This window comes from Oncorhynchus nerka, linkage group LG6, assembly GCF_034236695.1.
Source record: "Oncorhynchus nerka isolate Pitt River linkage group LG6, Oner_Uvic_2.0, whole genome shotgun sequence".
In the NCBI taxonomy this organism is placed as follows: Eukaryota; Metazoa; Chordata; class Actinopteri; order Salmoniformes; family Salmonidae; genus Oncorhynchus; species Oncorhynchus nerka.
The window spans coordinates 92,092,953-92,104,494 of NC_088401.1; the positions used below are offsets into that span (position 1 = coordinate 92,092,953).

General features: G+C 47.3%; 1 protein-coding gene across 2 annotated transcripts; it reads left to right on the plus strand.

The window, feature by feature from the left end:
- The first annotated feature begins 2,185 nt into the window (after positions 1–2,185).
- On the plus strand, positions 2,186–9,892 carry p2ry10 (P2Y receptor family member 10). Of its 2 annotated transcripts, none has more exons than XM_029643877.2 (5): positions 2,186–2,871; positions 3,262–3,418; positions 5,758–6,029; positions 6,113–6,293; positions 6,554–9,892. In XM_029643877.2, exons 3-5 carry the CDS (start codon positions 5,845–5,847, stop codon positions 7,457–7,459), a joined length of 1,272 nt encoding a protein of 423 aa, XP_029499737.1. In that variant the 5' UTR covers positions 2,186–2,871; positions 3,262–3,418; positions 5,758–5,844; the 3' UTR covers positions 7,460–9,892. The 2 variants fall into 2 exon arrangements, with proteins under 2 accessions (XP_029499737.1, XP_029499738.1); XM_029643878.2 differs by having other exon boundaries at positions 3,377–3,418.
- The last annotated feature ends 1,650 nt before the right edge of the window (positions 9,893–11,542 follow it).

The following is an 11,542-nucleotide window of genomic DNA, read 5'->3' on the forward strand; positions in this document are numbered from 1 at the left end:
GTAGCGAGCTTCCACCTCAGATAGTCAAGTACTGTAATAGTTACTGTAGCGAGCTTCCACCTCAGATAGTCAAGTACTGTAATAGTTACTGAAGCGACTTCCACCTCAGATAGTCAAGTACTGTAATAGTTACTGTAGCGAGCTTCCACCTCAGATAGTCAAGTACTGTAATAGTTACTGTAGCGAGCTTCCACCTCAGATAGTCAAGTACTGTAATAGTTACTGTAGCGAGCTTCCACCTCAGATAGTCAAGTACTGTAATAGTTACTGTAGCGAGCTTCCACCTCAGATAGTCAACTGTAATACTGTCAATAGTTACTGTAATAGTTACTAGCGAGCTTCCACCTCAGATAGTCAAGTACTGTAATAGTTACTGTAGCTAGCTTCCACCTCAGATAGTCAAGTACTGTAATAGTTACTGTGAGCTTCCACCTCAGATAGTCAAGTACTGTAATAGTTACTGTAGCGAGCTTCCACCTCAGATAGTCAAGTACTGTAATAGTTACTGTAGCGAGCTTCCACCTCAGATAGTCAAGTACTGTAATAGTTACTGTAGCGAGCTTCCACCTCAGATAGTCAAGTACTGTAATAGTTACTGTAGCGAGCTTCCACCTCAGATAGTCAAGTACTGTAATAGTTATAGTTACTCAGATAGTCAAGTACTGTAATAGTTACTGTTCTTCCACCTCAGATAGGCAAGTACTGTAATAGTTACTGAAGCGAGATTCCACCTCAGATAGTCAAGTACTGTAATAGTTACTGTAGCAAGATTCCACCTGAGATAGTCAAGTACTGTAATAGTTACTGAAGAGAGCTTCCACCTCAGATAGTCAAGTACTGTAATAGTTACTGTAGCGAGCTTCCACCTCAGATAGTCAAGTACTGTAATAGTTACTGTAGGGAGCTTCCACCTCAGATAGTCAAGTACTGTAATAGTTACTGTAGCGAGCTTCCACCTCAGATAGTCAAGTACTGTAATAGTTACTGTAGCGAGCTTCCACCTCAGATAGTCAAGTACTGTCCTGCTATTTTAACAGATGTGCTACCTTGTCCCGGTCCTGCTGTTTCAACAGATGTGCTACCTTGTCCCGGCCCTGCTTTTTCAACAGGCCTGCTACCTTGTCCCGGCCCTGCTTTTTCAACAGACCTGCTATCTTGTCCCGGTCCTGCTCTTTCAACAGGCCTGCTACCTTGTCCCGGTCCTGCTTTTTCAACAGACCTGCTACCTTGTCCCGGCCCTGCTTTTTCAACAGGCCTGCTACCTTGTCCCGGCCCTGCTTTTTCAACAGGCCTGCTACCTTGTCCCGGTCCTGCTTTTTCAACAGACCTGCTACCTTGTCCCGGTCCTGCTTTTTCAACAGGCCTGCTACCTTGTCCCGGTCCTGCTTTTTCAACAGACCTGCTACCTTGTCCCGGTCTTGCTTTTTCAACAGACCTGCTACCTTGTCCCGGTCCTGCTCTTTCAACAGACCTGCTACCTTGTCCCGGTCCTGCTTTTTCAACAGACCTGCTACCTTGTCCCGGTCCTGCTTTTTCAACTGACCTGCTACCTTGTCCCGGTCCTGCTCTTTCAACAGACCTGCTACCTTGTCCCGGTCCTGCTTTTTCAACAGACCTGCTACCTTGTCCCGGTCCTGCTTTTTCAACAGACCTGCTACCTTGTCCCGGTCCTGCTCTTTCAACAGATATTAAACACCAAATTATCCATGCAGTGCAGAATTAGGCCAATACCCGCTAATGATCAATATTCAGAAAAGAGCCATTAATTTCTGCAACCACCTAAAAGGAAGCGATTTCCAAACCTTCCATAACAAAGCCATCACCAACAGAGAGATGAACCTGGAGAAGAGTCCCCCAAGCAAGCTGGTCCTTGGGCTCTGTTCACAAACATACGCGTCCAGTGTGCGCTCCGAGAGCGAAACGCTCTTCATTTACAAACGGACAATCTGACAACGCTCTGAATTTATGACTGCACTCTGGCACTCCAGATTGAATTTAAGAACACACCTGAACACACCTGTCGTAAAATGTCAAACTAGTAATTTCTTAAGCTAACTAGCTAGCAAGAGGTTGCATAGCAACAGCATCAACTTCTGGAATACAGGCAAAGCTCTAGAATGGTCAACGGAAAGGATACAATTCATTTACAGTATACTAAAAGGAACAAATAGTATATAGCATGTAGTATATACTCATTAAGTATGTAGTATATAGTATGTTAGTATGGGTATTCAAACACAGCTTAGGAGAGAAGAGAAGACTAGGGGAGAAGAGGAGAGAAGATGGGAGAAGACGAGCAGAGAAGAGGAGAGAAGATGGGAGAAGACGAGCAGAGAAGAGGAGAGAAGATGGGAGAAGACGAGAAGAGGAGAGAAGATGGGAGAAGACGAGCAGAGAAGAGGAGAGAAGATGGGAGAAGACGAGCAGAGAAGAGGAGAGAAGATGGGAGAAGACGAGCAGAGAAGAGGAGAGAAGATGGGAGAAGACGAGCAGAGAAGAGGAGAGGAGGAATCAACTGTTGAGAGTTGAGAAGCAGCCTCTGTCACTGGGTCAGTGTAGTTGTCAGTGTAGGGACTATAGTGATATAAACTGAAATAAGAAGCAGGCAGGCAGGTCATCTATATCTGTTTTAATAGTTGACAGTTGGAAAAGGGAAGTAGCTTATTTCATAAGAGGAAGTAAAGAACCGTTTTGTACAGTTTTCTCTAACCCTAACCCTCTACAGTCAGTCTGTCTCTCTGTCAGATAGGATCTGTGTGACTCAGAGAAAGCTGTTAGCAGTGTGACTGGTGGATCAGGGTGTAGTTAGTGACTGGGTAGTTGACGTGGAGGGGATTCCCACTCTGTGTTCTGCTGTCACCTGGACTGAAGGTAACAAGTATCTCTCTGTTCTTGCATGCACACACACGCCTCCCCCCAGCATTGTGTAGTGTTGTGTTTAAGGTGTTGCTAGGGTCTGACTGACGTAACCAACAGTAGAATAACAGTTTCACAGACAGGCAAAACTGAGAGCCCTGATAGCTACTTCCTACACACAAAAATGCATGCATGCATGCGCGAGCTCACACACACACAAGCACACACACAGACCACACTACCCACGACACCACTGTTGACGCTGCTCTGCACCAGAAATTAGCAACCAACAACACACTCATACCCCTCTCCCGCTACATTGGACATCAGAACAGCTTGCTGCTGCCACATTGAGACACACATACAAAGGAAGGCATGCTTGACATAGACTGTTGACTCCTGCAGTGACAGAGGACCTGTCAGTTGTTCTACTACTGAGTGACTGCTGTTTCATCCATCCATCTGCTGATGTCATCCTCTGATCTGACCTCTCACCTGATCTCTACCTGCACCTCATCAGACTGACTCACCTGGAGAGGCAACCTACCTGGTGGAACTAGAGGTAAACCTATAGGTCTTCTGGAAATATTCCAACCGTTGAGCTTTTAGACCAGTAGACCAGTAGAAGTCTTTCCAGGTCTTCTGTAAACATAACTATTGAGCTTAAAGTCTAGACAAGGCGTTGTCTGTATCTGAGAAACCACTCCTAAGACACAGGGTCAGAAAGGGATTGAGAGGTGTTCTGTCAGAACCTAAGAGAGCCTGTTGGTTGGTTGGACACAGTAGAGAAAAGACTTTGGAAGGTATTATGAACATGTCAACCACAAAGACACAGAAGATGGTGATCTTTAAAATGATCAATCCCAAAGTGTTTTGTTTAGTATTGTAGTAGAAAAAGGGGTTTATGTAGAGCTGTGCAGGCTTCTGGTTATGGTTAGAGCCATGTTGTTACATCTATATTGTTACATACCTGATTTTAGATCACAGTGTGTTGGTCAGGTCTTGGACCGTGTCACTAGACAGTACTGATTGTGTACAGAGGTTTTAGTGTCCTGAATCAACTGTCATACACCCTGGGTATGTTTGGTGGAAAGTTCATGGAATATTCTCCTAACCCTCTAAACCAACTAACATCTGACACAAACGTTACAATCTTTTTCTCTTTCCCTAGAATTATTAGCTGGGTCTCTTTCTCTCTCTCTCTCACTCTCTCACTCTCTCCTCTATTTCAGGACTCTGTCTTTCAAAGATAATTAGTAAAAATCCAAATAACTTCACAGATCTTCATTGTAAAGGGTTTAAACACTGTTTCCCAATGCTTGTTAAATGAACCATAAACAATTAATGATAATGCACCTGTGGAACGGTCGTTAAGACACTAATAGCTTACAGACGGTAGACAATTAAGGTCACAGTTATGAAAACGTAGGACACTAAAGAGGCCTTTCTACTGACTCTGAAAAACACCAAAAGAAATATGCTCAGGGTCCCAGCTCATCTGCGTGAATGTGCCTTAGGCATGCTGCAAGGAGGCATGAGGACTGCAGATGTGGCCAGGGCAATAAACTGCAATGTCCGTACTGTGAGACGCCTAAGACAGCACTACAGGGAGACCGGACGGACAGCTGATCGTCCTCGCAGTGGCAGACCACGTGTAACAACACCTGCACAGGATCGGTACATCTGAACATCACACCAGTGGGACAGGTACAGGATGGCAACAACAACTGTCCGAGGTACACCAGGAACACACAATCCCTTCATCAGGCTGGACTGAGGGCTTGTAGGACTGTTCTAAGGCAGGTCCTCACCAGACATCACCGGCAACAACGTCGCCTATGGGCACACATCCGACGTTGCTGGATCAGACAGGACTGGCAAAAAGTGCTCTTCACTGACGAATCGTGGTTTTGTCTCACCAGGGGTGATGGTCGGATTTGCATTTATCGTCGAAGGAATGAGTGTTACACCGAGGCCTGTACTATGGAGCGGGATCGATTTGGAGGTGGAGGGTCCGTCATGGTCTGGGGCGGTGTGTCACAGCATCATTGGACTGAGCTTGTTGTCATTGCAGGTCATCTCCACGCTGTGCGTTACAGGGAAGACATCCTCCTCCCTCATGTGGTACCCTTCCTGCAGGCTCATCCTGACATGACCCTCCAGCATGATAATGCCACCAGCCATACTGCTCGTTCTCTGCGTGATTTCCTGCAAGACAGGAATGTCAGTGTTCTGCCATGGCCAGCGAAGAGCCCGGATCTCAATCCTATTGAGCACGTCTGGGACCTGTTGGATCGGAGGGTGAGCGTTAGGTTCATTCCCCCCAGAAATGTCCAGGAACTTGCAGGTGCCTTGGTGGAAGAGTGGGGTAACATCTCACAGCAAGAACTGGCAAATCTGGTGCAGTCCATGAGGTGGAGATGCACTGCAGTACTTAATGCAGCTGGTGGCCACACCAGATACTGACTGTTACTTTTGTTCAGGGACACATTATTCAATTTCTGTTAGTCACATGTCTGTGGAACTTGTTCAGTTTATTTCTCAGTTGTTGAATCTTGTTATGTTCATACAAATATTTACACAAGTTAAGTTTGCTGAAAAGAAACGCAGTTGATAGTGAGAAGAGTTTGTAAATACAGGAAGGGAGTTGGCCAGTCTTGGCGGTTCGGCCGGGGAAGAGGGGGGAGTATAGAATGATTCTGTACATAACAGACAACTGTTTAAACATATCCGGCTACAAGATTTACAGTCCAGTCTCTGAATAATGTCCTAAAGTATTTTAATCAATCAATAATTAATGTAATCATCAATAATGATCATCTTTTTCTGTCTGTCTGTCTTTCTGTCTGTCTTTCTGACTGTCTGTCTGACTGTCTGTCTTTCTGTCTGTTTCTCTGTCAGTTCCTCTCCTGTCCTGATGTGGGAGAGGCAGCTTTGGGTACAGAATTAATGTGTGTGTTTGTTTGTGAGCTGTGGGTTTGATTGAGTATGAATCTGAACGTCTCTGGTCTGTGGGAGGAGCTTCCTGTTAACTCCTCCGTGCGGTGTCCCTATGATGTGATTGGTTGGGAGCCACAAATGCAGCAGCTGTACTTTTGGTTCTACCTGCTGCTCTTCATCCCTGGTCTCTGCCTCAACACCACGGCTCTCTGGGTGCTATGTAGACACATCAGGTACACACAGACACACACATACACACACACACACACCCTTTCCCCTCCCTAGTGTATGTTGACCCCCTCTCCTCTCTCCTCAGTAAGAAGACCAAGGCAGTGATCTTCATGGTGAACCTGGCTCTAGCTGACCTACTCCATGTCATGTCTTTGCCTCTGAGGATCCACTACTACCTGACACACACCTGGCCCTTTGGACAAGCACTGTGTCTGTTCTGTTTCTACCTCAAATACCTCAACATGTATGCTTCCATCACCTTCCTGGTGAGAACACACTGTCTGTTCTGTTTCTATCTCAAATACCTCAACATGTAAGCTTCCATCACCTTCCTGGTGAGAACACACTGTCTGTTCTGTTTCTATCTCAAATACCTCAACATGTACACTTCCATCACCTTCCTGGTGAGAACACACTGTCTGTTCTGTTTCTATCTCAAATACCTCAACATGTACACTTCCATCACCTTCCTGGTGAGGTCACACACACCTCTAATCTATCTCTCTCTCTCCACATCCTCCTCCAGGTGTGTATCAGTGTCCAGAGGTGTGTGTTTTTGCTACAGCCCTTCTATGCCAGGCGGTGGAGACGGCGTTATGACCTGTTGATCAGCGCCACCGTGTGGCTGGTGGTGGGAATAGGTTGTTCCCCTTTTATTATCATGAGGAGCAGCAACAGCACTGTACCCAGTCAATACACCCCTAGCCCCAGTACCAGTCTTATACCCAGCTCTAACCCCAGCCATTACACTGGTAGTCCTATTCAATACTCCACACCCTCCACCTTACCTTACACAAGCTCCAGCCCCAGCGGCTGTTTTAAGGACCTGCCCACCAGGAAACTGCCACTCCCCCTTGTGGCAGCCATGATGGTGCTTGCGGAGCTGTTTGGGTTTGTGTTACCGCTCAGTGCCATCAGTTACTGCTCTCTCCGGATCGCTCACTCACTGAGACAGAGACAGGACAGAGAGCACCACCACAACCACCGCTGCCCCTCGACCAGCCAGGCCCAACCCTCAGCCCAGACAGACAGAGAGCACCACCACAACCACCGCTGCCCCTCGACCAGCCAGGCCCAACCCTCAGCCCAGATTAACAGGCAGATGGACAAAGATAAGCGTCGCGCCCTGAGGATGGTTATGAGCTGCTCGGCTCTATTCTTGTTCTGTTTTGCTCCGTACCACATCAATTTCCTGTTGTACGTGATGGTGTCTCAGGATATAGTGTCCCACTGCCCCACGATGCTGGTGGTGCGTCATTTCCACCCTGTTTCGCTGTGTGTAGCCAGTCTTTCCTGCTGTCTGAACCCTTTGTTATATTACTTCCTCACTGCAGAGTTCAGACAGCACCTCTCCCAACGCACCTCCTCCCTCTCCTCCTCCATTAGAGGCCGGCTCATGAGCCTGGAAAGCACCTCCTCTTTTAGGGAGTAACAACTCCTGTAGGGAGCACTTTGTCTCCTTCTCCTCTCCTCAATCAATCAAATGTATTTACAAAGCCTTTTTTACATCAGCTGATATCTCAAAGTCCTGTACAGAAACCCAGCCTAAAACCCCAAACAGCAAGCAATGCAGGTGTAGAAGCACGGTGGCTAGGAAAAACTCCCTACAAAGGCCAGAACCCAGGAAGAAACCTAGAAAGGAACCAGGCTATGTGGGGTGGCCAGTCCTCTTCTGGCTGTGCCGGGTGGAGAGGAACCAGGCTCTGAGGGGTGGCCAGTCCTCTTCTGGCTGTGCCGGGTGGAGATTATAACTGAACATGGCCACGATGTTCAAATGTCCATAAATGACCAGCATGGTCAAATAATAATAATCACAGTAGTTGTCGAGGGTGCAGCAAGTCAGCACCTCAGGAGTAAATGTCAGTTGGCTTTTCATAGCCGATCATTCAGAGTATCTCTACCGCTCCTGCTGTCTCTAGAGAGTTGAAAACAGCAGGTCTGGGACAAGGTAGCACGTCCGGTGAACAGGTCAGGGTTCCATAGCCGCAGGCAGAACAGTTGAAACTGGAGCAGCAGCACAACCAGGTGGACAGCAAGGAGTCATCAGGCAAGGTAGTCCTGAGGCATGGTCCTAGGGAGAGAATTAGAGGGAGCATACGTAAATTCACACAGGGCACCTGAAAAGAGAAAAGAGAAATACTTAAGATATAACAAACTGACCCTAGCCCCCCGACACATAAACTAGTGCAGCATAAATACTGGAGGCTGAGACAGGAGGGGTCGGGAGACGATATCCACGGACAGGGCCAAACAGGCAGGATATTACCCCACCCACTTTGCCAAAGCACAGCCCCCACACCACGGGCGGCATGGTAGCTTAGTGGTTAGAGCGTTGGACTAGTAACCGAAAGGTTGCAAGTTCATATCCCCGAGCTGACAAAGTACAAATATGTCGTTCTGCCCCTGAACAGGCAGTTAACCCACTGTTCCTAGGCTGTCATTGAAAATAAGAATTTATTCTTAACTGACTTGCCTAGTTAAATAAAGGTAAAATAAAAAATATCAACAGACCACCAACTTATTACCCTGAGACAAGGCTGAGTATAGTCCATGAATATCTCCCCCACGGCACAACCTGAGACACGCCCTTTCTAGGGACGGCATGGAAGAGCACCAGCAAGCCAGTGACTTAGCCCCTGTAATAGGGTTAGAGGCAGAGAATCCCAATGGAAAGAGGGGAACTGGCCAGGCAGAGACAACAAGGGCGGTTCGTTGCTCCAGAGCCTTTCTGTTCACCTTCACACTCCTGGGCCAGACTACACTCAATCATAGGACCTACTGAAGAGATGAGTCTTCAGTAAATACTTAAAGGTCGAGACCGAGTCTGTGTCTCTCACATGGACAGGCAGACCATTTCATAAAATTGGAGCTCTATAGGAGAAAGCCCTGCCTCCAGCTGTTTGCTTAGAAATTCTAGGGACAATTAGGAGGCCTGCGTCTTGTGTCCGTAGCGTAGGTGTAGGGCAGGACCAAATCAGAGAGATAAGTAGGAGCAAGTCCATGTAATGCTTTGTATGTTAGCAGTAAAAGATTCTAGCAGCCGTATTTAGCACTAACTGAAGTTTATGTAGTGCTTTTTCCGGGAAGCCTCTCTTTTCCGGGAAGCCTCTCTCTCCTCCTCCTCTTGTCTCTCTCTCCTCCTCCTCTCTCTCTCTCTCTCTTCCTCCTCCTTTTACTCCTCCTCTCCTCCTCCTCTCTCCTCTCCTCCGGTCTCCTCTCTCTCCACCTCTCTCTATCATCCTCTTTCTCCTCCTCCCCTCCTCTCTCTTCTCCACTCCTCCTCTCTCCTCTCCCTCTCTCTCTCCTCTCTCCTCTTCCTCCTCCTATCCTCTCTCCTCCTCCTCTCCTTTCGTCCTCTCCTCTCTCTCTCATCTCCTCTCCTCTCTTCTCCTCCTCCTCATCCTTCTACTCCTTTCCTCTCTTCCTGTCCTCTATTATCTCCTCCTCTGCTCTCCTCCTCATTCTACTCCGCTTCTCCTCTCTCATCCTCTCCTCATCTCCTCTGCTCTCTCCTCCTCTCCTTTCTCGCCTCTCCTCTCATACTTTCTCCTCCTCATCCTCCTTTCCTCTTCCTCTTCCATTTCCTCCTCATCTCCTCCGTAGACAGATAAAGACTCTTACACAACAGAACACACCCCCCCCCCACTCTGGAGGGACAGAGAGACACTGAACTTTGACCCTGAACATGTGATATGTAGCCAGCTATGTTACTGTAAGATAAACTGATGCTGTTTGAAGGGGACTCTTATAAGCTAAATGTGCTAAAACGGTATGATGCAGAGAAAGCCTGGGTCATTGTATGCATCAGCTGCTGTTAGATCATGTTGTAAATTATGTAAATAAAAAGCAGCTTGTTGCTATATCAGACTGACTACTGGGTTTAATACTGCTTGTTCACATGAAGTAAAGGATGTCTGTGCTTCTCAAAGATAGTCTTCAATGCTTTAGAGAGAGGCTACTGTAGAGTCTGAGCTGCTGAGGAAGTGGGGCGCTGATGGGGTAAGAGTTGGAGTGTGATGCTAAACCACACAGGAGCTGAAGCAAAGATATGGAACACACACACACACACACACACACACACACACACACACACACACACACACACACACACACACACACACACACACACACACACACACACACACACACACACACACACACACACACACACACACACACACACACACACACATTGCAGCTGGAGTCTCGTACTGTGTGAGTCTGGTTGCCAGGTGCTGGGGTAGGTTGGCAGTTTAACAGTTGAACTGTTACCAACTGTTACCACATGGTCATTCTCCTGTGGCTCCTGCAGTTGCACTCCAATCTCACGGTAGGGTCTGAAACACATCCTGATGTCCTTTAAAGGGCACTGCTTTGACCATGGTCAATATGGTTCTACATAGGGCTCCACACAGGGCTCTACCTAGGCCTCTACATAGGCCTCTAACCTAGGGTTCTACCTAGGGCTCTACCTAGGCCTCTACATAGGCCTCTACATTGGGCTCTACCTAGGCCTCTACCTAGGGCTCTACCTAGAGCTCTACATTGGGCTCTACCTTGGTTTCTACCTATGGCTCTACCTAGGGCTCTACATTGGGCTCTACCTAGAGCTCTACATTGGGCTCTACCTTGGGTTCTACCTATGGCTCTACCTAGGGCTCTACATTGGGCTCTACCTAGGGCTCTACATTGGGCTTTACATTGGGCTCTACCTAGGGCTCTACATTGGGCTCTACCTAGGGCTCTACCTAGGGCTCTACATTGGGCTCTACATGACTCGTTTGTCTTGATGACTCCTTTGCTCATTCACCCTCTGAATGACACACATACAAAGTCTATGTCTGAAATGTCTCAAGACTTAAAAATCCGTCTTTAACCTGTCTCCTCCCCTTCATCTACACTGATTGAAGTGGATTTAACAAGTGACATCAATAAGGGATCATAGCTTTCACCTGGATTCACCTGGTCAGTCTATGACATGGAAAGAGCATGTTTTCTTTGTATACTCAGGAAATAGGGCTCTGGATAACAGTAGAGCTCTATATAGGGAATAGGCTCTGGCTAACAGTAGTGCACTATATAGGGAATAGGCTCTGGCTAACAGTAGTGCACTATATAGGGAATAGGGCTCTGGCTAACAGTAGTGCACTATATAGGGAATAGGGCTCTGGCTAACAGTAGAGCTCTATATAGGGAATAGGCTCTGGCTAACAGTAGAGCTCTATATAGGGAATAGGGCTCTGGCTAACAGTAGTGCACTATATAGGGAATAGGCTCTGTCTAACAGTAGTGCACTATATAGGGAATAGGGCTCTGGCTAACAGTAGTGCACTATATAGGGAATAGGCTCTGGCTAACAGTAGTGCACTATATATAGGGAATAGGGCTCTGGCTAACAGTTGTGCACTATATAGGGAATAGGGCTCTGGCTAACAGTAGAGCTCTATATAGGGAATAGGGCTCTGGCTAACAGTAGGGCACTATATAGGGAATAGGGCTCTGGCTAACAGTAGTG

Excerpts from the sequence above, each read along its gene's own strand:
- p2ry10 (XM_029643877.2), top strand. The coding sequence starts at position 5,845 with ATGAATCTGAACGTCTCTGGTCTGTGGGAGGAGCTTCCTGTTAACTCC. Across the intron at positions 6,030-6,112 it reads GTGCTATGTAGACACATCAG|TAAGAAGACCAAGGCAGTGA; the intron begins GTACACACAGAC and ends CTCTCTCCTCAG. Across the intron at positions 6,294-6,553 it reads ATGCTTCCATCACCTTCCTG|GTGTGTATCAGTGTCCAGAG; the intron begins GTGAGAACACAC and ends ATCCTCCTCCAG.